The 24,907-nt window shown below is 43.0% G+C and overlaps 2 protein-coding genes across 2 annotated transcripts; one reads left to right on the top strand and one right to left on the bottom strand.

Annotated features, from left to right (window-relative positions):
* The first annotated feature begins 681 nt into the window (after positions 1–681).
* MED17 (mediator complex subunit 17) lies at positions 682–14,486 on the top strand. Its single transcript, XM_075050094.1, has 12 exons — positions 682–948; positions 1,298–1,464; positions 1,823–2,042; positions 4,050–4,186; positions 4,289–4,373; positions 5,471–5,623; positions 6,468–6,598; positions 7,642–7,826; positions 8,401–8,538; positions 9,521–9,638; positions 10,944–11,103; positions 12,975–14,486. Exons 1-12 carry the CDS (start codon positions 717–719, stop codon positions 13,178–13,180), a joined length of 1,932 nt encoding a protein of 643 aa, XP_074906195.1. The 5' UTR covers positions 682–716; the 3' UTR covers positions 13,181–14,486.
* A 2,108-nt stretch (positions 14,487–16,594) lies between these two features.
* Positions 16,595–23,399, bottom strand: VSTM5 (V-set and transmembrane domain containing 5). Its single transcript, XM_075050095.1, has 4 exons — positions 23,315–23,399; positions 19,993–20,322; positions 19,752–19,892; positions 16,595–18,170 (listed from the first exon to the last, which is right to left on the bottom strand). The coding sequence occupies exons 1-4, from the start codon at positions 23,397–23,399 to the stop codon at positions 18,127–18,129; spliced, it is 600 nt and encodes a 199-aa protein (XP_074906196.1). The 3' UTR covers positions 16,595–18,126.
* Between the last annotated feature and the right edge of the window lie 1,508 nt (positions 23,400–24,907).

Raw genomic sequence — 24,907 nt, 5'->3', positions numbered from 1 at the left:
GTCCTAAGAGCCAAGAACTGCAAAACTTATGAGTAACTACCTCTACTAGTTAATTGCTTGGCTATACTTTTGTCTATTGTTTCAATCATAGTGTTAGTGTAAGATTTCTAATAATTATTTACCAAATCTCACTTTTACAGTCACCTAGCAGCAAACCAGTTTCCACGGCGGGTACAAAATATTAAAACCATCAAAATATTTAGACATGCCATACAGAATGTATGGAAATATGCTATCACATGCAGCACCACAAATTCTGACGTTCGCCCTTGAAAAAAATGCCAGGTGTTCCCAGCTGCTCCCACGCTTCCTGCGCGGTCGTAGCTGATGATGGGGCACCAGGAGCGAATTTACGCTTAGAACGGGGAATTAAACCAACTTCTGGACAGAAATAACGCCGTAAAAGAAAACCGCAGCAGCTCGGAGCTGCCCGGCCACCTCTGAGGGGCGAACCCAGCCGCGGTTTCCCTGAGGCGTGAGGGGCAGAGGGAAAGCGGCAGGGCTGCTGCCGCCCCGCTTCCCGCCCGTCCCCTCAGGGCCGGCTCCGCCCCCTGCCGAGCGCCCTCCGGAGACAGTCGAGCGCCCTCCGGAGATAGCCGAGCGCGTCCGGCGCTGTCCCCGCCCCCTCGCCCGCCCGCCTCCGCCCGCCTCCGCCCGGCACCCGTAGCCGGGCGGCGCGCGCACGCCCGGCGGCCGCGGTCGGAGGTCGCGCCAAGATGGCGGGCGTGCCGGCGGTGCGCATCAGCATCGAGTCGGCGTGTGAGAAGCAGGTGCAGGAGGTGGGGCTGGATGGCAGCGAGACCTACCTGCAGCCGCTCTCCATGTCCCAGAACCTGGCGCGCCTGGCGCAGCGCATCGACTTCAGCCAGGGCTCCGGCTCCGAGGAGGACGAGCCGGCTTCGGCGGGCCGCGCCTGGGCCGAGCCGGGCGAGGCGGAGGATGAGGAAGGTGAGGGGCCGCGGGCCCGCAGGTCCCCGGCGTTGGCCCGCGGCTGGGCCCGGAGCCCGAGCTCTCTCGCCGGGCTGCGGCTGGCGGTGCCCGGCCGGCAGCCCCACAGGCGCTTGGGCTGGGCTTGCCTTCCCCCGTGGGCTCCCGCGGCTGGCCGCGGATCCTCAGGCCGGGACGTTCCTGACTGAGTCCCAGGGAATTGTAGTGGTGGAGCGGAAAAGGATGGGTCCGGGTGCCGTGCGGTTGTGCTGTATTTCACGCTGTCGTGATCCCTCTGTGGTTTAAGAAGGAACCTTACACCGTATCTTTTTGTAATCCTTCGTTTCCCCTTCTTTTGTTTTGTTTTTAGGGTTGGTAAAGTTTCAGCCATCCCTCTGGCCTTGGGATTCAGTGCGGAACAACTTAAGAAGCGCCTTGACTGAGATGTGTGTGTTGTATGATGTTCTTAGCATTGTGAAAGATAAAAAGTTCATGACCCTAGATCCAGTTGTGCAGGATCCCCTTCCTCCAAAACAGGTATATTGTACCTACTTGTGTAGTTTCTATGGCTCGATGCTAAAAATTTAATTTCACTGGATTTTTTCGTATATGGTGCATACAAGATTTAGTAAAACGTTCCTTACGATGTGCTGGTATAGTGCTTTATGGGTCAGGGTAAGGCTGAGGATGGGAGCTGAGGCTCATTTCAAAGGCCTCTTTGCTGAAACTGTAAGTCAAGATGCTGCTCGTGGCTATACAATGCTAGTGCGAAAGTAATTCTAAATAAGCTACTGAACATCCAGCAAAACTAAGTTATCAATCACTGTCAATTAGTTTCTGTGAATAATTTTTGAGAATTAAGGCACAAGTAGCTTTTTCTCTTTTTTGTTATTAGAATCCTCAGTTTTTACAGTTGATTTCAAAAAAGAAGTCATTAGCTGGAGCAGCTCAAATCCTGTTGAAAGGTGCAGAAAGATTGTCCAAATCAGTTGCAGAAAACCAGGAAAATAAACGACAAAGAGACTTCAACTCTGAACTGCTAAGACTGAGACAACACTGGAAACTGAGAAAAGTGGGAGACAAAATTCTTGGTGATCTGAGCTACAGAAGTGCAGGTAAACAGCAGGGTCTTTTGTTTTTCTCAAGCATGGAATGTTTATATTTTATGAAATTTTTTTTGTAACTGGAAAAACAGATGGAATACCTCTAATAATAAATAATATCATTTAATGAAAGTTTATTGTAATTAGGAGATAGCATTATAAAAGGAGGAAACTTGTTTTATTATCAGGAAAAATACTGTGCCATCCTCAACCTAGAAAGTGATTTTAAAGGCTGACTGTGTAGGATTCTAGTAGAGATTGCTCTATGGAAACAATTCTGCATTGACAGTGTAGTTGATCAGTTGACAGATAGACCTTGTAAATCTTTGGCTTTTCTCTACGTTTGGTCTGTAAAGCATTTTAAAAAAAAATTGAGGAGTATGTTGCATTTTCCTCTGAGTGAAGATCGTAGAATCATAGAATATCTCAAGTTGGAAGGGACTTCTAAGGATCATCGCGTCTAACTCCCAGTTCCTTGGAGGACTACCTAAAACTGAACCGTATGACTAAAAAGCATCACTGAAGATAGATTCATTGTATCTATTATTGCTACATTTGTGAGGAATGATACTGAGAATATGCATTATTTCATGGATTACAGCAAGAGAGGGTAACCAGCCCAGAGTACTAGAACCAATTATGGAGTGAAAGAGTGAATACAGAATCTCACGAAACTTAAGACATAGATACAAAGCAGACATGTGAACTGGTTATGTTGGGCCCCTGTTGTCACCAGTGAAGGAGGGGAAGGACAAATTTAGGGTTATTCATCTTATGTTCACGAAAAAGCTGTAGATGCAGCGCAGGATATATCTCTTTTTAGATGATTTATCCTAAACTAGACAAACTGTGCTCTGGATGTAAAAGGGATGCAGCTAGGACGGATGTGGGTGTCCTGCTTTCAGCTGGGATAGAATTAATTTTCTTTCTGGTACCTGGTATAGTGTTATATTTTGGATTCAGTGTGAGGAGAATGGTGATAACACACTGATGTTTTCAGTTGTTGCTAAGTTGTTTTTAGACTAAGTCAAGGATTTTTCAGCTTCTGATGCCCAGCCAGCAAGAAGGCTGGAGAGGCACAAGAAGTTGGGAGGGGACACAGCCAGGACAGCTGACCCCAACTGGCCAAAGGGGTATTCCAGACCATGTGACGTCATGTCTAGTATATAAACTGGGAGGAGTTGGCCTGGGGGGTGGGAGATCACTGCTTGGGAACTAACTGGGCATCAGTCTGTGAGTGGTGAGCAATTGCATTGTGCATCACTTGTTTTGTATGTTCCAGTTCTTCTATTATTATTGTCATTTTTATTTTTGTTATTATTATCATTATTTTCTTCCTTTCTCTTCTATTAAACTGTTCTTATCTCAACCCTTGAGTTTTACGTTTGGTTTTGGTTTTTTTTTTCCCCAGTTCTCTCCCGCATCCCACTGGGTGAGGGGGAATTGAGTGAGCGGCTGTGTAGTGCTTAGTTGCTGGCTGGGGTTAAACCACGACCGTGGGCATCTGCTTCTATCAGTCTCACCTGAATGACTGGCTGTACAGGTTTTTTTTACAGAGAGAACACTGTCACAGTTTTAAGAGCGCAAGCCAAACATCATCAGCATTCCTTTAAATCAGTAAGGGTGTTGCACCTTAAGCTACTTGCTTGCAAAACTTTGGGCAGTTAACTTTTTGTCTTGTTTTAACCAGACACTGTTCTTTTTTTTTTTTTTTTTCTCCTCCCCTGCATCTACTGACACCATTTTGAAACACTGTTGGTTTTGTCCTATAATTATTAAATAGTACTTGTTAACTTACCGTAAAACATTACACATCACACACTGGAGGACTGAGATGCTAATGTGCCGAAACAAGCTTTCTAATTTACCTAATTTTTTAAGAATTCATTAAGAAATTTGTGCAACTGTGGAGGTTTGGAGACTTAGACATACATATTCTTCCAAAATGGAGTATGAGCTTCATTATTTGCGGAACGTGCTTTATATGTAGTATGTGTGTCTTTGTCCTTCCTTTCTTAGGCTCCCTTTTTCTTCACCATGGTACATTTGAGGTGATAAAGAACACTGACATTGACCTGGATAAAAAGATACCTGAGGATTACTGTCCTTTGGATGTTCAAATTCCAAGTGATTTAGAGGGATCAGCCTATATCAAGGTTTGCCAGAGAAACTTTAATAAAGTAGCATGGGTTTTGTTTTGGTATTTGTGTGCTTGCAACAAAGAACAAACATCAGATGATGTTTTCTTTCTTTCCTAGGTTTCTATTCAGAAACAAGCTCCAGACATTGGTGACCTTGGGACAGTCAATCTCTTTAAAAGACCCATGCCAAAATCAAAACCAGGTATATCTAGCTATATGTTGTTTTTTGAGCATGTTCTCAAGAAATGGGTTTGCATATGATATTTATTTGAAAATTTTAGCATATAGCTTGAAAGAATAGTGAACAAGAATATTCTTATTTAAACTGAAATTTTCTGTTTAGGTTCTGCTTGGGCATATGTGTTTACTCAGTTTCTGAAAAAAAAATGACTAGGATTGTATTTTAAGTGTTCTGGAGCACCATTTGTTAGTCATTAAAAGTTTGAGCACATTAACCAAAAGCAAACCAAGGTATTGTGTTTCAGCCAGTTACATCCCATTAGTTCAACTGAACTGAACGACTGTCTGCTTATTCTTAACTTTGCCCAAAATGCATTGTTTGTTTCTGTGGCTCGTATGTTTTCTCTGGGTCTGAAACTGTGGTGGCAGTATGTGCATTAATTACCAACAGCTCACCTGGCAGATACTAGATTGATTCATTTGATACATGCCAGTATGTGAAGCTGTAAACTTTTGGGATTAAAAATTAATCCATTTCTCTTTTGGATTAAAAAGAACTGGCAGGATTTTATTTCACAGTGGTCTGTCACAAATGCTTGTGCTGTCTTGAAAGTAGACAGGATGCTGTACTAGGTAGATGTTTCATACGTTATTCAGGGTACAGTATAGAGCTTGTGTGCTTACTCAGGCTAGAATCTTCCAAGAATTTTGTGCCTATGAATCCTGTGAAAGCACATAGATGAACTTAACATTATTTGGTGGTTCATTGTCAAGTGAATTTAATAAAACTAAAAGTATCATTGAAAGTAAATTGCAACTCAAGAAGCAGAGGTTCATAAGCAGAGTTCAAAAAATGCCTGGGAATGTAATAGGCAGTTCCAGAAGCGAGTTGCAGTTCACAGTATACATGTATGTAAAATCAAAGTAAAATGCATTAATGTTATCTTATAGTGCTTGCTTAACTGAGACAAAATTCTGAAAATACTCAATTTGGATAGAAGATACTGACTACCTTATCTTACCAAATACTCATAGCTACTGCACAGTATCTGGTATCTGAACAAAAAGGTAGCTTCTCTTTACTCTTCCCTTCTGCAAATCTTGATTTATATTTTTCAGGCTCTCCACACTGGCAGACAAAGTTGGAAACTGCACAGAATGTTCTTTTATGTAAAGAAATTTTTGCCCAGCTGTCACGAGAAGCTGTTCAAATTAAATCACAAATTCCTCACATTGTTGTGAAAAATCAGATAATCTCCCAGCCTTTCCCAGGTAGGAAACTTTTTAAGACTTCTTAACCTACGATTATTTGCTTATACATGAACTGAAATTCTGATTAATGTAACCTTTTTTAACGATCTGTTCTTAAGGGGGGAGGGAAGTAATCTTGTTTTTCAAAGGTTTTGAAAAACAGAATTTCCCAGAATTTGAATTTTGCTTGCTAATTGTAGAAACATGCAACTAATGCACTTTAGTTACTAATTTACTCATACTTTATTGTGTGGATTTTGGATGGTTTTTCTTTGTGATTGTGTTTTTTGTCAGTAGCACTTAAAGCTGTCAACTGTAATGCCATGTGCACATTGCAGTTTGAAGCTGTGCATAAGTCATTGCTCCTGGATTGCATGCAGGTGAAACTTAAGACTTGTGTTAATGGGTCTTTAGAAGAATGGCTTCAGTGAAGATAATTAAACAGTATGAAGACAGCTCAGAGTCAGCTGGTGAATCTTGTGTTCTTACAAGGGGTACACAACTGATTGTATCATGTGAAGAATATGTTTCTGGATTGCTTAAAATTTATATGATAGTAAATCATTCCTTCTTTGCGGAAGGAATGAGGTCCTGGGGGCTGCTCTTTTTGTGTGGGATTGAATCATAGAAATTTATGTGAAATGCACCTAGTGAGTTAATAGTTGCCTGTCAACACTTCAGTGAGTAGCAAGTCTTACTTGCCTTTGGTGCTGTGCCCTGCAACATCATTCTTTGATTTTTCTCTGATACAGTGAATACTGGTTGTAAAACTACTGACTATAAAACATGAAGAAAAGTAGTTCTCAGTAGCCTCCTTGAAAATTGTTGGTGTCCTTTTTTTTTTTTTTTAATCTGCTTTGTACAGGTTTGCAGTTGTCTATTTCTCTGTGTCACTCTTCCAATGACAAAAAATCACAAAAGTCTGCTTCTGAAAAACAGAATCCAGAGGATCATCTCTATGTTCTGGAACATAATTTGCATCAACTTATCCGAGAGGTAATGCATTTATGGTGGTCAAGTATTGAAGAGTTTTGGGGCTTTTGTTCAGTCTTCTACATAGTGTGTGGCACTGTTGTACCAACAGAGTGCCACTAGGGGCCAGTCACTTTCTATCCATTTGTGTAAGGCATCCTACTGTTCAGTTTTAGTCTGTATAGGTGGTTAGGGAGTTCCAGTTAATGCTTTCATGGAACACTAGTTCTTTACTTAACCTCAGGCCCAGCTACTCACTTCAGAAAAGCTGTGCAAGATTTTTCCAGTACAGTTCAGCAGTCTCCTTTTTTCCTTTGTGTCTAATTAGTGCTTGTCAAGTACTTCTAAGTTAGCATCTGTTCAGACCATACTCCCACGAAGAAAGAACAATCACTTACCATAATAACGTTGCTTCTTTTGAGGTCCATGTCTCTTCTTCAGTGTTTTAGATTCTCATATAATCTAGCAGAAGGACCAGGGGCAGAAGGTTGAGGTTTTGTCTGTTCTGAAAAGGAGCACAATTTTAGATGTCTAAGCAGTTGTGAAACTGTATTCCAGAGAGTGTTCATCTCCTTGGAGCATGGCTCTGCAAGTCATGCAGTCGTGTGGAATAAGCCCAGTGTTTTAAATATTGAACTAGTTTTCATGAAGCTTTGGCTCAGTGCCCAGCTCGGTTGTGAATTTCCTTTCTTGACTTTGAACAGGTTGCTAATCTTTTTGTACCTGAATTTTTTATCTCTAAAATGCTTCCTTTATTTTTGTTTGACCGTTCTGTCTCCACTTATTAGGAGCTACTGCCATACTACCAAATTTTTGTTAGCTAGCACCTTTTTTTAAAAATCACTTTCCATAAGGTTTGAAAGACCTGCATAAACAGGGGAGGCAAAGTTTGAGTGTAAAGCTGGCTTTAAAGTGCTGTCAAGTTTATAAAGTAAAAAAGTTGCACTTTTTGAAAGTATGTACACTTAAAAAACCTGATGTGAAGTAGCATATTGTAGTATACATATTATTTCTTGAAAATACATTACTTGGTCACTTCCTTTTATAACATCTGTTGTTTGTTGCAGTGTCACAAGCAAACCCTGAGCTCAACAGTGATGCCACATCCAGCTAGTGCGCCTTTTGGCCATAAGAGAATGAGACTTGCAGGACCCCAGACTTTTGATAAGAATGATATCAGTTCTTTACAGTCGAATGAAGGACTTCTGGAAAAGATAATAAAGCAGGCAAAACATATCTTTTTGAGACGCAGGTAGTTCACAAGCTATTCTTGTTAACAGTTACAATAGAATATGTACTATTATGTCAAATACAATTGATCTTTTTTCAGTGTTCTTAAAACTAGCTAATTCTTCCTTCACTGTTAAAATAGTCTTTATTTTTAAGTACTAAGAACCACTAACATATCATGAAATATGAGCTAACTACGCTCAGCTAGTAAAAACAAAAAGAAGAAAAAAACCTAGATTTCTTTGAGGTGTCTGTGACAGTTAGGACGTAGGATGCTGATAATTGTCCCTACTTTTCTTAAACGGCATAAATTTTTTTTAGTATTCTTTGCTGTGCAGTAGCCGATACTGAGTAATACCACTTTAATACTGCTGCAGAATGTATGTGAAATGTACAGAGTAAAGAAGTGTGCTTCATTAGCACCAGAATGGTGCTGAAATAGAATCCTGATCTATATGGTTCTGTTAAATTTGCCTTTTTTTGTTTGTGTGCCACCCCCCCCCCCCCCAAATTAATAACCTACTCATTTCCTCTAAACAAGATAACAGCACAAACTGTCTAGATTACTGTGTGTAGAATATGTCTTTATCTTCTAGAACTGCTCGAACCATTGACAGTCTGGCTAGCCGTATTGAGGATCCTCAGATTCAGGCCCACTGGTCCAATATAAATGATGTTTATGAATCCAGTGTTAAAGTTCTAATAACTTCTCAAGGATATGAACAGATATGCAAGTAAGTATGAAAATGCGTGTATCTTCCTAGTTGTAGAAGCATGCAGCAATGGCAGAGTGTATTCAAATTGTGTTTTACAGGTTTAGGTTCTCTTCAGACAGACAAGTAGGAGCCCATTATTTGTGTGCGAGTGTTTGTTTTTCTGAGTTGGGGGGGAACAGCCACCCTTCACTCACTTTACACTTTAATGAAGAAACTTAGTGAGTTGCTAACTAGCACAGTTTCCTTTCAAAGAAGGAATTGAAGTGGCCGTTTAAAGTGGGATTTACTTTGGATAGGGATAGCTGAATATAAAGTATCTTTGTATGTGCTGGATGCTAAACTTCCAGTCTGGTCTTGGAGAGCTAGTGGAGAGCTAGTCAGTGCTCCGTCCTAGCTTGGTTGCATTGGTACTGAAATGTGGAACTCATGTAATTCATGCTATTAGTTATGCACGTTCTTATCAAAATAAGAGATTTCATGTACCAGAAATGAATGTCTGTGTGCTGACCAGCAGTGAATTAACTAATGTGTTGACAGTGGATGACCCAGTTGTTTTTTCCATTTTGAGCAGTCCTCTTTGGCTGTGTCCACAGTGTGGAGCAGACTGCGCTCATTGGTGCAATTTGCAGTCTCAGTTCCCAGAGTACATATGCTGTCCAAGTCTTGGCGGTAGGATAGAACAGACCCTGAGTACACACCATTTTCCCCTGCACCTCTGGAAGGAAACTTGGGCACAGCGGCAGGCAGGGAGCTGTGAGGCACCTCAGGAAGTTCCTTAACCTGAACAAGCAGTGGACCAAGTCTGAGAACATGTCACAGAATATGTCCCCTGCAGTATAGAGGTAGCTATTGTGGTGAGTGATGAAACTGAAATGTTTGGAGTTGCTGTTGTATTCCATTGGCTTTGCACCATGCTCATCTTAGAGTTCTGCGTTCTTAGTTTCCTATTTTCTTAAGTGTTGTAATGCATTTTGAATAAATATGCATCTTGTTTTCAAAGATCCATTCAACTACAGCTGAACATTGGAGTAGAACAGATCAGAGTTGTGCATAGAGATGGAAGAGTTATTACGTTGTCCCATCAAGAGCAAGAATTGCAGGATTTCCTTTTATCTCAGGTAGACTCATATACATTATTCTTCCCTTTTTTGTAGTGCTTGAGAAACAGAAGTTAGAATCCCACCTTTATCTATGTAGAAAATGTTAGAAAACTTCAAATAAAGACAGTGAAAATAGGAAGGTGGATGACTGCAATTTTCAGTACGTTTGTATAGTGACTTTAGCAACTGTTACTAAAATATAATACCAGTTTTTACTAAGGTCAGTAGTAATAACAACTTTTTCCCTCCCATGTAAAATATATTTCTTTGTGCTACTCATTATGGGAACACTAAGATTTTTGCTTACTTCAGAACAAGTCAGTGAGACTTATAGTAGACAATAAGGTATTCAATATATGAAACTTGCTGTAACCAAGTCCTATCTAGAGTAGAGATCTTAATGAGCCCACAATTACTGTCATTGCAACATTGTCTTGTTAGTGTTCACTTTGTGTTAGCCATTACTAAATCAGCTGATATTTGAATGAACTGTGTTTTCTGAATTGCCTAGAGCAAGCTGCTGGTTTTAGTCAGAAGTGACAGTCTCTCTACTATGCATTATAAGTAGTCAAAATACAGGTCTTTAATAGTGGTTGGCCTGTTGCAGTTACATGAAACTCCACGACACAGAAAACATGTTGAAACAGATTCTGCTGAGGGTATCTCTTTTTGGTCAAGTGTTTTCAGACTTGTTCACAGAGAACTGGTGAACAGTGCTAGATAATTCCTTGTTACAAGTATTATGTTTTGATACGGGAAAACATTAGCATTTAAACTTTTAAGCTGTTAAAGCTCAATGCTTACACTTGAGCATTAATGGAGATAATCATGCATCTGAGAACCTCAACTTTTTTTTTTCCTGAGTTTGCTTTGATAATATTCTCACAGTTTTTATATATTTTACAGCAGAGGTCTCATTTCCATTCAAAGAAAGGATTATTTCAAAATTCTATTTGTATTTCTTGAGACCTAAATAAAGGGTTTTTGTAAATTGAAAGCAATACTTAAATAAAATGCATAAGCCCATATACCTAGGAAGAATTAATCTAACTGCATAGTGTGCTTAGTGCAGAGGCCTTCTCTGTCTGCAAAGGAACTAGTCTAAATTCAAATAACACAAAGCTCTGCTAGCACTTATATAGCATATATGTTTAAAAAGAAAAAAGGCAAGTTCCTGTGAAACTAAAGAACTTATAAGACAAAGTCACTTTTTATAAATAACTACTGTACAGCAAAAGAAAAAATGCTTGGTAAAACCAGTAAGCAATTCTTTCTGTGGTGTACAAATATCGAACAGAAGATGAACCTCTTGTTATCTTTCAGATGTCACAGCACCAAGTACATGCAGTTCAGCAGCTTGCGAAAGTTATGGGATGGCACGTGCTGAGTTTCAGTAATCATGTTGGTCTGGGGCCGGTGGAGAGTATTGGCAATGCATCAGCAATAACTGTAGCATCACCAAATGGAGATTATGCCATTTCAGGTAGTGTTTTCTATAGCAAACGTATGGAAAATCTTAGAATTCTTAAGTGAATTACATGGGCTTTGTAAGTCGCTTTCTGAGATAGTCTCTAGACTTTTATAGAATAATGTCAATTTATAGCAAAATATTCTAGAAACAATCTCTCTTGTGTATGGAATTGAGACCTAAATAGAATCAATACTTTGATAAACCTGATTTAATTTACACAGGCTTGAAAATATTTCTTAGAATTAGCATAGAAAAAAAGAGATTACAGAAACCATCAAGATCCTGAGAGAAGGGAAGACTGCAAACACCAGGATCACAACTCTGAACTTAATGAGAACAGAGTTTGGTCTCTTTGGGGATCTTCTTGGAAGAATCCTACGGGATACGATCCTATGGGATGGAGAGAAGAGGGGTCCAAGAGAGCTGGTTGATTGTTTTTTTCAATCTCGAGCCTATGTGCAGGAAGTTGTGCAAAGGTGACAGGAGATCTGTGTGGATGAACAGGTTGCTCATGACTAAACTCATGACATAAAAAGGAAGCTGCAAGAGATTGTAAGCAGGATCAGTTGACCTGAGAGGAAGATAGGCTGTCCAAGCATGTGTTGGTGGGGATAGGAAAGCTAAAGCCCATCTGGAGTTGAATCTGCTAAGGATTGTACAGGGCAACAAGAGCTTCAACAGGTATGTTAGCAGCAAAAGGAAGAATAGGGAAAATGTGGGCCTGCTGTTAAATGGGGAGAGGACCTGGTGGCACAGGACATGGAGAATGCCAAGGTACTCGATGCCTTCTTTGCTTTGGTCTTAAGACTGGCCTTCAGGAATCCCAGGTCCTTGAGACCAATGGGAAATTTTGGAGCAAAGAAGACTTACCCTTAGTAGAGGAGGATCGAGTTAGAGAACCTTTGAAGAAACCAGACATAGACAAGTTCACAGGACCAGGTGGGATGTATCCATGAGTGCTGAGGGAGTTGGCTGATGTCATTGTAAGGCCACTCTTGGTCATCTTTGAAAGGTCATGGTGATCAGGAAGGGTTTCTGAAGACTGGAAGAAGGCAGATGTGACATCCTATATTCAAGAAGGAGAATCTGGGGAACTACAGTCTGGTCAGCCTCATTGCAATTACTGGGAAGTTGAGGCAAAAAAACAGTCCCGGGAGCAGTTTCCAAACATATTAAGGTGAAGAAGGTAGTGGGGAATAGTCAGCATTGATATATGAAGGAGAATTTATGTTCAGTCAGCCTGATAGTCATCTCTTTGTAGAAGGCTAGCTTGGTAGGTGAGGGGAAAGCTAAGTGTTATCTTCCTGAGTGCTTATTTAAAAAACAAACAAAACACTACCACCACCCCCCAACCTCAAAACACAAAACCCCATCCAAGCCAATAGAACAACACCACCCCTCCACCAATCTTGCAGAATTTTCTGATTAAAAGCAGCAACTATCCTGAGTGACTTCATTCCTGTCCACTTGAGATAAATCCACTAGAAACAGTATCCTTTTGATCACATTTTTCAACAGAATCATGGGGAATACGTTCAAGGTAAGAATCAGCAACAATACTTTGCCCTTCCTGGCATCATTAGGGAAAAATAAATGCATTTGTAAGGTGTACATGTGGGGGTTTTTGTCAAATGTTTCTCTGGTTTGCTCTAACCAAGAATATGCAGTGCTAAAGCAGCAAAATCATAGAGAAGTGGGAGAGGAGAGAGAGAAAATTCAAAGAGAAAAACTTTAAAAAACAAAAATTAAGGTAATTTCCCTTGTTTGCTTTCAGTGTGTTTGGTATTGAGTAGGAGTAATGTATAGCATACACGGGGAAGGATATTTAATATGAGGAATTCCTACAGCGTAAGAATGTTCATTAAAATCTCTCTTCATCACAGTACGTAATGGTCCGGAAAGTGGCAGCAAAGTTATGGTTCAGTTTCCACGGAGTCAGTGCAAGGATCTCCCCAAAGGTGATGTACTGCAAGACAACAAGTGGAATCATCTTCGAGGGCCGTTCAAGGAAGTGCAGTGGAATAAAATGGAAGGGCGTAACTTTGTGTATAAAATGGAACTCCTCATGGCTGCCCTAACTCCATGCTAATAATCTGTCAGCCTCTCTATGGGGGCTTTGAATCATCGCTGTGCTGCGAACGATCACTGTCCACGCAGCAAAGGGAAATGGAACCTGTGGGTCAATACAAGAAAGCAAAACCAAATTTTTCCTGTACAGATAGGTCCATTGTAGTGTTTGCAATAAAACTTTTTTCAATGATATATAAAATACAACTTCAAAAAAGTTCCTTTCGGCTGTATCTTTGCAGATTGCTCTAGCTAGAGCAACATAGCTGAGTAATTAATCTATTTTTCTTTTACAAAATTAAATTCAATAGTCCTTTGCTACATGAAAGGTGTCTGCTCAATGTCATTCCCTTTCCCCTTGTGCCCCTACTTTTTCTCAGTAGATCTTTGCAAGTATTTCTGAAAGATGAAAATTATTAGAATTGAATTGTGCTATCGATAAGCCTTTTAGTGGCTTATACCCCAGGGAATGGCTATCCTTGTGGAAGCTAATGGACTTGTTTGATGGGGAGCAGGAAAACCGAGGAGAAGCAGAGCTCCCTTGTCAACATTTAAGGCTAAACAAAACTTAAGAATCAAGGGACAGTCTTCACTGCATGACATTCTTGAGTTGGAGTTTGTATATTGACGTGGCTTCTGAGTGACCCATTTCTTTTTGAGACATACATTTACTTAGGGATTTGTTTAATTTGAGAGTGTTACAAAGTCACAGCTTGTGGCAAAGGTCTTCCTCTCTGATGGCTGTAGATGAGCCTATGTGGTGTCGGTTATTTTGTTTGTGTTTTCTGTCCTTGCTTTTTGCAAGCATGTAGAGGAATGGGTCTTACTCTGCTTGCAAAATTTTGACAATTTGAGTTTGTGGGTGACTTGTATAAATTCATGTCTGGATAGAAGCAGGTAACTCCCATGCAGTAGACCTTGGATCTCTATACTTCTGCTGTTGTTTGTTTTTGTTTTTTTTCTGCACTGTCACTGATTATCATCCAAGGAAACAATAATATCCTCCTGAAGATCAGCTCTTTTGATTTCTTTTAAAATAAAAAAGTCATGTTTATGTCTTTTTGTTGTAATTGTAGCCTTCTTGAGGCTTCTGGTAAGGTGTTGCACAAAGCTTTTCTTTTGTTTGATGATTAATTGCTAAAGGTCTTTTTAAAACCTGAGTGTATGAACTGGTTCAGACTTAGGTCCATATTGTATGTTGGGAGGTGTGTGTATATATGAGAACTTCTTGCACATAGAACATGTTTGAATTTAACATCTTACTTGTATGGTGACAGTTGTTATTTTGCTGTATTCTTGAGCAATAAAGATTAGTTGGAAGAAATAGATATTAAGCAACTGCTTGCGGCAAGTTGCTGCTCAGTGTGTATCCAAAGCAGCTATTGTACTTATGTTGGTGTTTACCAGTGTAGAACATCTTGTTATTTCAGTTCCTTGCAGTACTTGTTTCTGTGCAACTGAACTGTGAGAGAGAAAGGGTTTTCCTTTCAGGTTCTGATGAGTTACCCAAGACAACTTATGAAACGGGAAAAATACTAGTTGAAAATGGTTTCTTGATCTTGAAAGATGGGTGAATCTTATGCAACACCTGTAATGCCAGGTCCCACATTGCTTGCCTAGCAGACACTGTGTGATTACAGGCAGAGAGGGGTTTTGTTCCTTGGTGAACAACAGTTCAGCCAACAGCTTGATGCATCTATTTGTGCATCCGATTATATGTGGCTGTTTTGACTCTTGGCAACGCAACAAATCTCCTCTTGCTAATAATTAGAAGTTGAGCGTATGAAACTTAAATGTATCTTTACATTTCACTGTTCCTAACTTAAATTGACACGTCTGCATGTAGTGATAGCCTTTTTGTCAAACAAGCTCTTCATTACCAAGTAATAGGATCGCTGTGGAGCTATTGGGAACTCATAGTTGCAGGATTTGTCTCTTTCTGAAAAGAAATGATGGATGCAAGAGGACTTCTCTTGTGTTGCAGAAGTGCAAGCACTGCACATTAGCAGTGAAGACATTTGTCAAGACTTCCAGGCCTAGCTGAAAAAAAAAAAATTTAAAAAAAAAAAAAAAAGAATTATTAGAGACCTGGAGAGTCTGCCTTTTAGTGTTGAATACACAGGGGTTCCTAATTTTAATGGAAAACAGACTGATTAGGCTTCTAACAGAGGGACAGTCTTGAAATTCTTGGTAATGCATCTTTGAACGTGAAATGAAGACATTAGTGGATGATTAAGACCTTTACAATTGATTGCCAAAGCAGTCTTATGAACTTGGACATCTCTTTAATTAAAGTTTAAAAGCAAAATGCCTTAATCCCTTTGATCACTTGGAACGCTCTAAATATTAAATTGCCGCTGTTCTGCATTTTTGCAGAGTTTACAAGTGGAGTAAGAATAGCTATTAGTTTCTACACTTCCACTTTAACTGCTTGCCATAAGACTAGACACTTGAGGGACCTCCAGTGTAGCAAGAAACTGCTACACACAGCTTAGCCTTATGTTCTGTATATCAAGTATTACTGACATTAATAATGCATATTGACAAATACCAGTTTCAGAAAATGTGAATATTTTATAAGTGATCCTATCTATGTAGGGTAAGCATGTTAAATTCTGGGTGAAATTTGTGGCTGAGGAATTGTCTATAAGGAAAGCAGTACATAGGCTAACTGAACTGTATGTCCTCACTGAATAGTATTTGGATCCCTGTTGTTCCTCTAGGATATTACTACCTAAAAGTGAGTTTGGCACCAGCATCAGTAGCCAAGGATGGGTGCCTGAAGTTGTTGTATCGTTAGCCAAGCTGAGAGAGGTAAAACAACTGTGCTAGTTGGAAACTTCTTACTGCTGTTACAGTGCACCTTAAATTGAAGAATTTTAAGTGGTCATTTTCTACTTTCATCCCAGCTTTCAAATATTGTAGTTTAACAGTGTAAGTGATCTCTACAATTACAGCAATGCATTCAAATGGTCATTCGTGTCTGTATACATTTCCTGACTTTTCCTTTGGCAATTACAGTGTTCAAGTCAATGTTAGTAGGTAATAATGGTCTTAATGTGTAAGCTGCACTTTTTGTACCTTCTAAATAAGTCTGGCAGAGCACCTGCTGTATACTCAGCTCAGCTTAATGAATAACTTCACATTCAGGTTCTAAGATTTAGGGATTAAAAAAAAAAATCTGGAATAGATAAACAGAAAAAAAAATTAGTCATGTTTTCCATATGCTATACGGATACTTTACAAAGTACTTCAAGCTTGGGGATTAAAACAGACGCACTTATAACTTCTGTGTTGTCAAAGCTCACTCAACGATACAGGAGACTGGTAATACATACTTAAAATGAAGAATTAGACCAAACTGTTACTTTTTGCCAAGTTGTGCTGTAGCTGGGATTTATTTTTTTTTCTAGATTTCTCACCTTTTTTTGACCTGTTCTAGATGCAGGAAGGAGCAACCAGCTGAATCTGGTACCTGAATTTATAAGTGGGTGAGAGGCCCTTTATACTACAAATGGCCAGTTCAATCCGGGGATGACTTTGTAAAGGTATTGTGTACAGGGTGCTTTGGAAAAAGCCTGTTTGGCACCTACCTGCATCATTATGCACTTCGTGAGAAATTCTCTGTTTTTCCAAATCTAACCCATAGTACTTCTGCACCTGAGCATCATGGTCCCTGACCAGAGGGGAAGCTCTGTCAGCCTGTCCTGTAACAGGTTTTTGCAAACAAGTGAGCTGAAGTGCGAGAGAGGCAGTAGCAGCAGTGTGGCTCAAAAAGCCACGTGGCAATCTGCAGACACAGACTATTCCATGGTCTCTTACATTTTCAAAGTTTATTTCACACTGCAAAATTATTCTTGATACAAAAGCAAAACAGGATAATTCAAAGCTCAGTCAGTTTAGTGCTTTCTCACTCAAAAAAGCAAATGTTATTCCACCCAGCAGATCTGCAGGTGGAAAATGTAAGTGCAATATGCAGATTCAGGAAGACATTAGTTAGATCACTTCGTGTTTTCTTACAACATGGGAAAGCAAAGGCAGCTTCTCAACAAGAGCAATTTCAGAACTGTATTTATAAATACTAAATTTCAAAGTAATGCTGTTTTAACATTTTTTCCCAGATAGACTATTCATCAGTGGGCTAAGTTTGCAAAGGACTCAACATCTTTCACAATGAAACTGTTCAGTATTTTGCCACCCCACTGGTGTGGTGTCAGTATTTTATCTGACCCCTCTAATCATTACAGATGGCATCCTGTTCAGTGCCTGTGCACAGTTCCTTGTTTAACAACCTTCTCTGGTAATGTCATAAAATGTGTGTTAATACCCAGGGGCAGCGTAAACAACTGGAAATGTAAGTGGGGGAACTTTGACCAGCTCGGCACTGTTTCAAAGTCAGTTTTGTCTCATAAAGAATTAGTTTGTCTTCAGAGCTTCAGGAACTTCCTTAAGCCCAAAAGTAGCAGCACAGGTGCAATAAACAGGATTCAATCCTTGCAATTAATTTTTTAATGTAATACTGTAATTAGACATTAAATTTATTATGTTGAAGGATGCTAATGGCTGTTCTGTCTGTAATAGGAGACTTGCTGTAGCCAGAAAACAGGTGTCCTTCAAGATCATGATCATTTCCTTTATGGGTTGATCTTAGAGGCTTGGTTGGTTGGGTGGTTGTTTTTAAGAGTGGTAGAGGCTGTAGATTTTATTAATTAGCCAGAAAAATGTGTTCGTGCTCAGCATGGAAGAATACTTTTTTTTTTTTCCTTTGACCTTGGCTAGCAGAGCAGAAAACTTAACAGGTCAAAACGGCTCCATCAGACATTGCTGATTTAATGTCTAATTAGTTTGCAAGTCAGGATGTTTCTACAGTAGACACAAACATTTTACCTTTTAGGTTTCTTCTCGCTTTCTTTGCCAACACATTCTCCTGAGGTAGAATTGGTTTTGTTGTTATTAGACAGTCCTTGGCTAACACTCAATGGTTTCCAATTCAATCTCTTCAGTTGTACTTGCTGCAAATAAAAGGATATTATTATTGATTGGCAAATGGATTGGAAGGCCAGCGTTCCAAAATTAACAACGCTGTGTTAATAGCTGAGACATTTTGAACTTTTTAATATTAGCTCAAGCTTACTCATCTACAATTAGGTTTTAAATACATCTTTTCAAAATATTTAACTGCATAAAGAGTCCCTCGCAATCTTTAAAGTGACGCTGGTTTCTTCCAATACAAGACTAAAGGTGCTACGAAAACTAAAGTCCATAGGGCCCATCTATATACCTCTCTTCATGACTTCTCAAAGGAGGGCTGTTCTGAGGTGGAATTGGGGCAGAAGTTAGGTCCCTGCTTCAGATCATGTTTTGGGAGATGACAGAGCAAGTCTCCAGAACGGTGGTTTTCCTGAACTCTGCCAAATAACTGTATTAAATTCAGCTCTGTAGGAAGACTGGCTTTAACTGGAGGAAGAAGTTTGTTAGCCAAACAAAAGCCTGTATATTCTGGCATGATGGGAAAATTTTCTGTACCTACAGAAGCTTGAGTGGTGTGTCCACCGTGAAAACAGCAGCAGCCCTTAGAGCTGTAGGTGAGTGGCAGAAAGGAAGAGACGGCTCGAGCCAAATTCATCTCTTCTCATATCGGGTTTTGCAGAGTTGACATACAGTCTGGGCCACAAGGCTTAGGATTTTTAGGTATCTGTGTTGGTCTAGTAAAATACTGATACTTAGGCTGCTTGTTATAATATAACAGCTTAAGCAGCGCTTATTAGAGAAGAAACACAGACCTTTTACCTACAGGGCAAGAAACCACTAGTGGATCTGCACTTAGAAGGGAGGTAAATGCCTGAAATGTTTTGAAGTGGTAAAAGAAACCTCCCGTTCCAAGGATGTGCCCAGAGCTTGAGCCCAGGCTTGTAGTGTGGCACCTTGTCTTGCTGCCTAGGCCAAATAACCCGGGCTGTGGCTTGGAAAATTTTCTCAATATGTGAATGTTCCCTTTGGTGCAGCCCTTGTGTTCCCTTGATCTGCTTTTCACGACCGGTGTCTTTGGCGCATGTTAGGAGTCTGCTTTTGGTATTAGTCAGTGTTTGCTGGAGTGCGCAACTGCATCAAACGTGAAGGCAGATGAAGGGGGGGTTTGAGAGGAGAGGGAGGGGTGCAGTCCTCCATGAAGTGAGGTGAGGGCCACTCCCAAGGGCCGTTTGAGTACCTTCCCCTAGGAGATAGCCTTCTAGTGCAGACCCTGAGAGCGTTGCTCACGTTCTTGACTTTGTCTCCTGCCCTCTAATGCGGTGTTATTGCAGCTCTGGCCTTTTCTCCCTAAGTTTTGCAGTTAGCAATGTTGGGAAGTGTTTTGTGGTTTCTGATGTAAAATGTATAAGGTAGATGTCCTGTGGATTGTTCTACAACTAAATACCTATTATTCAGTTGCCTCAGCTAGTAAAGAGTTGAACAGGGTAATTGAACTGAGCCCTTCCACTCTTGTTGCTCAGTATCCCTGCTTAGCACCTTTATGGCCCAAATCACAAGTGAATCTTAGGCTCAGAATTCAGGCTTGAAAACCCTATACCTTGACTGCATTCGTAGAGAGATACCTGTTAGTTTGTGTGCCGTCTTCTTCTGAAATAGATGCAGAGATTTATTACACAGCCACATGAAGCAGATCAAAATGGCAGACACTGCAGCGAGAAATGCAAAAAGAACTGCTACAAAATGTAAATCTTCATAGATAATCTCTGCAGGGAGGACAGAAAAAAATTAATATTATAAAATTGATTACAAGCAGACTAATGTTTAAACACAGGGTAAAGCCAAGAACTCCCATCTAGTTCGTACCATAAACATTGACTATGATGGTGCCATAGGTGTTGGTTCCATACTCCTCTGTTACAGTGATAAAGTAGTAGCCGGCATCTCTCATGCCCACGTTCAGAAGCTGTATAGAGCCATTTTCAAAAGTTGTTACTCTGTCCTTGTAGACCGTGGATATGTTGACATAATTCCCGCTTTTCCACTCAACAATTTTGGTGGTGCCCCAGCTCGACACGTGCTTCCACTCAATGGTGGCGACGCCTCTGCAAGAGTATTCAACTGAGAGGAGGATGTTTTGTGCCACTGTTGCGTTGATGTTGGGTTGTGGGACAACTAACGACACTCCTCCGGGAGCTGAAAGACAAAGGAGGGTGATGAGTGTGGAGGTGATGCTGTACCAACCGTCCAGGGCAGGATGGGACCCCTGGGGCATGATTCATCCTACCTATCTCAGTGGTCTGTTTTAGCAGAGGACCAATTATGCTTTGCCATTTCTCTTTCTTTCTGCTGACCATAAAAGGAATATACGTACTTAAAGACTAAATACACATTTTTAATTGACGAGAGCCAGGAAAAATGTTTCTACCATACAGGCCAAGTAATTGCATGTGTTTCAGTGTTTTGATACCCAAGAGGAGAGAGTTTGGACAAGTCTTTTTGGGTAAGGGAGCATAATATTTTTGGAAAACTGAGCAATGCTTTTGTATGCATCAGTAACTGGCCTTCCTTTAAAATCCTGCATTTAAATGGAAAGTTTAATCGCCACGGCCAAGGCAACCTATTATATTAATTAATTACCATCCCCCAAAAGCAAGAACCGTAGCAGGCTTAAGTATGTGAAGGCTTGGCAAGAACTTCATCATGTTTTCAGGATGTGTAATCAATGTTTAAGGCAGCAGCTTTGTAAAGGCAGCCAGTTATATGCCAGTGCAGATAAATCACATGTAATCAAAGGTACACAGTTTCACGCAAAGTCAGGGACTTCACGTTCCTGATGATTTCCAGGCAAAAATATATGTGAAAGCATATTTAATTCTCACCTCATTCCTACTGATGTGATTCCAGAGCTGTTCATAACACTCTGAAATTGAACTGACCATTTAGTTTAATGTGTAACTGCAATGATTTCTGCTTGCATGTGGGCATTTCTGCGTGCAGATTTGGATGAACACCAAACATCTGAGTTTCAACTGGCATGCTTTTTTTATATAATTAATGGCAGGTTTGGCACACTTGGCTAGAGACCGAAATCCTGTTATCTACCCGCAAAAATCAAACCAGACAAAACGCAGATAAAGCACAGAGTAAGCCTCACCACTGAATGCCTTTTCCTGGTTTGGCTTGGCGCAGCTCACCCGCTCTCCTCTCATACTGTGGGAGCAGCCTGACTGCAAGAGCACAACTGAAAAAAATAATGCTGAGCTGCAAATGTCTGTAACCCGGTGGGGAGGGAGGATGAGATCCTGAGCTATGCTGAAGGAGCGCAAAGCAGGACCCCTGGGGATGCTGCTGGAGGTTCTGCAGAGTCTTCAGGGAAAATAATGGTTTTAAAAGGCAAAAAAAAGAGAAAGTCTCCAAGGGAAAGAAATTATTTTTTAAAATCTTATAAAAAAAATAAGAAACCCCCATGGCCAGAGCAACCACAAATGGGGGAAGATGGGTAAATGAATTACGAGCTGACTTTGCTCTATTTGGGATCTGTGGCAGAATTCAGAAACTCTGTTGGTCAAGGTAAGGCAGGGAAGCTCGAGAAGCCAGTTTGATTCCCAGGTCCTCGCCTATGGGACCAGCACAGGAGAAAGCCTCAGCCACTCTGTATTTTTTTAACCAGATAGGATCTGGGCTTTTCCCAAGATAACACGCCTGGGATTCCCCCTTTGTGGGCATCTTGTCGTGCTCGCAGGGACACCATACTTTCTGGGTAGCCCAGCACATCCTCAGCTAAGCTGTGGTCTGCCGTTCAGCCTGTGTGCAGGAGAGACTAACCAGAGCTGTGAAAAAGGGGTTTGTGCCAGCTAGAGAAACAGAACAGACGGGAACCTCTGGTAATCACTGCAAATTGTTCTAATTGTTTTCTGCTCCATGTGTTTATTTAAAGGCCCTTTGCACCGTTTCTGACCAGACAGGAGCCGAGTATCTCACCACAGTGACCCTTTTATGCTTTGATAAAGGCATGGCTCTGTTTTGAATATGTGAGTGCAAGGTAAATGTAAAAAAAAATTAAGTAATAAAAATCTTTCCATTAAATTATTTGCAAACATTTTCTGTCCCTCTCCAGCACACAAAGCTAAAAAAGGCAGTGCGGTATCTCACCATTCAAAAATATTTTCAACCCGCAGTCCACCTAGATCACCTGAACTGGTCTAATCCAAACAGAGCTGCATCAGCCTCCAGAGCAAACATTACACCCACCTGCAGCGCCCTGCGCAAGGCCGCCGCGCTCTGCCGGTTGCAAACCCCAGACCCTTCGCGCCCGGTGAAACACGTCCCAGGGAGAAGAAGGTACCGGTGCTGCTCGAAGCGCAGCCAGTTTGCGGCTGGCCCTGGCACGCTGCCGCGCTCCGGAGAGTTCGTCGGGCCGAGAGTCAAAGCTGGAAGCGCAGCTCTGCCTGCCGGACCTGGGCCTGCGGCGTGATGGGGAGTGGGTAGAGAAGGGCTGGTGGCGTGGAGCCTCCACGCAGGAGCTCTCTAACGGGGCGGGGGGGGGGACACGACTGCTCCCAAACTCTTGGACCGTTCCTCCACCCTCCGGCGCCCCGCTCGTGCATCACCTTGATGATGAAGGAGACGGCGTGACGTGTCCAAACCAAACCCACTGGTGGCACTGCCCGGCCGTGGGGGGGGGGGGGGGGGCTGCCCGCAGCCTCCTCCAGCCCCGGCTCCGAGGGACCGGCCGGTTCTCCGCCCGCTGCCCCCCCTCCCCGGGCTGCTGGTCGAAACCCACCTTCCCTCTTCCCCGCGGCGTTTCCCAGCGTGACCGAAGCCCCCCCCCGGGCTGGTTCACCGGGATTTGTTTCCCCCCCCCCTTGCTTCCCCTCCGCTGCTGGGCTCGCAGAGAGGAACGGCGGCTGCTCGGTGTGTGTGTCCCCCCCCCCCCGGCCGGTCACCGCTCGGCTCCCCCCGAGCAGCGGGAGCGGAGACGACCCTTCCCACACGGTTTCCAGCCCGTGGAGAGCAGCGCTGCCTTCCTCAGCCCCCCCCCCCCGTGTCCCGTCCCCCACCCCCAGCAGCTCCTCCGCGCAGATGCCGGGCGCTGGGGCTGAGCGGCGGGGAGCAGGCGAGGAGGAGGAGGAGGAGGAAGGAAAGGGCCGGGGGGAGGAAGCGGAGGGGAGAGAGGGACACTTACTCCGCAGAGCCCACCCGGCGGCCAGGCAGAGGGTGACGGTGCCCACGACGACGCCCCGTCCCCGGCAGCCCCGGAGCGGTCTCATCCGAGAGCAGCCGATGCCCCGGGGGTTGCATTTAAGCGGCCGGGGCCGCTGCCCGCCCCGGGCCTCTTCCTCGCTCCTCTTCCCTCCTCTTCCTCCCCCTCCGGTGGCGGCTCCCCGGGCTCTCCCACGCCTCACCCCCCGCGATCCTCCGGTACGGACCGAAGACGCAATTGGCTGCCGACGGGGAAGCGCTGCCCGGGGCCGCCCGCCATCGCCCCACGGCCGGGAAACGAGCGCTAATGGCCGGCCGGCGGGGGGGAGCGAGCCGGGGGTCCGCCGGATCCCCCCGCGGGGGGGAGCGGAGGGATCGGGCCCCGGGGTCGAGACGCTCGGCCGAGGGCGCTTTTGGTTTTGTGCCGTTGCTGAGGGGATGGGGGTTGTTCAGGCTGGGGAAGAGAAGGCTGCGGGGAGACCTTACAGCAGCCTGCCAGTACCTAAAGGGGGCCTAAAAGAAAGCCAGAGAGGGACTTTTACAAGGGCATGTAGTGATAGGACAAGGGGTGATGGCTTTCAGCTGAAAGAGGGTAGATTTAGATTAGATATTAGGAAGAAATTCTTCACTGTGAGGGTGGTGAGGCACTGGCACAGGTTGCCCAGAGAGGCTGTGGCTGCCGCATCCCTGGCAGTGTTCAAGGCCAGGTTGGATGGGGCTGTGAGCAACCTGGTCTAGTGGAAGGTGTCCCTGCCCATGGCAGGGGAGTTGAATTAGATGACCTTAAAAGGTCCCTTCCAACCCAGACCATTCCATGATTGATTCTATGAAACGTGCGCCTGCAAGGGAAATTTCCCTTCAAGGTGTTAAAAAGAACTTTCTTGCCCCAAGGAGTCTGGTGAGTCTCACCTGCAGACAGCAGGGCTGGGCAGCAGCATCTCTGTGTCCCCAGGGGTTATCTCAGATGACCACGCTGGAAAATGAGCCGGGTTCCCATCCCACCATCCCCAGCACAAGCACTGGGTGCTCCTCTCTCCCTTCCATCAGATTCCAGAGGAGGTCCCCAGAAATGCTGGTCTTTCTTTCAGAAAGCATGGGACAACGTGAGTTAGGAAGAAACATGATTAGAAAACATGCAAGTGCCCCAATCCTGAAAATTTATCCTCACTCAGGGGCAGATGCTGCCAGAAGCCATATGCACCCTGAGGAGAGCCGCCCCTCTGACCGGCAAAAAGGTTACACGCCAGGGTGGCCCTTTTGCCAAGCTTCCATCCTCCTCTTCCTCGTGTTTCCCTCTCCTCAAGTTTTCTTTAGTAGGGTGTGGATCAGAGAGACACCTCTCTGCTGGTCAGCACAGGATTCTCCGGGAGGGTGGGAGGAAAGGGCAACTCCCCACGCGAGGAGGGACGGCCGGGGTCTGCCAGAGCCCTCTGCGCCAGGCAGCCACATCTCCCACTGCACGGTATGGCCTGGTGCAGGTTTCCCTACATACTGCTTGTCTGCGAGGCTGACAAGTGGGTCCGGCGGGGGTCTGGGTGGCCAAAGCACAGCCCCGGGCAGGGGGGCGAGCAGGAGT

This window comes from Buteo buteo, chromosome 18 (genome assembly GCF_964188355.1).
Source record: "Buteo buteo chromosome 18, bButBut1.hap1.1, whole genome shotgun sequence".
NCBI lineage: Eukaryota > Metazoa > Chordata > Aves > Accipitriformes > Accipitridae > Buteo > Buteo buteo.
This window is presented reverse-complemented; position numbering and strand designations above follow the sequence as displayed.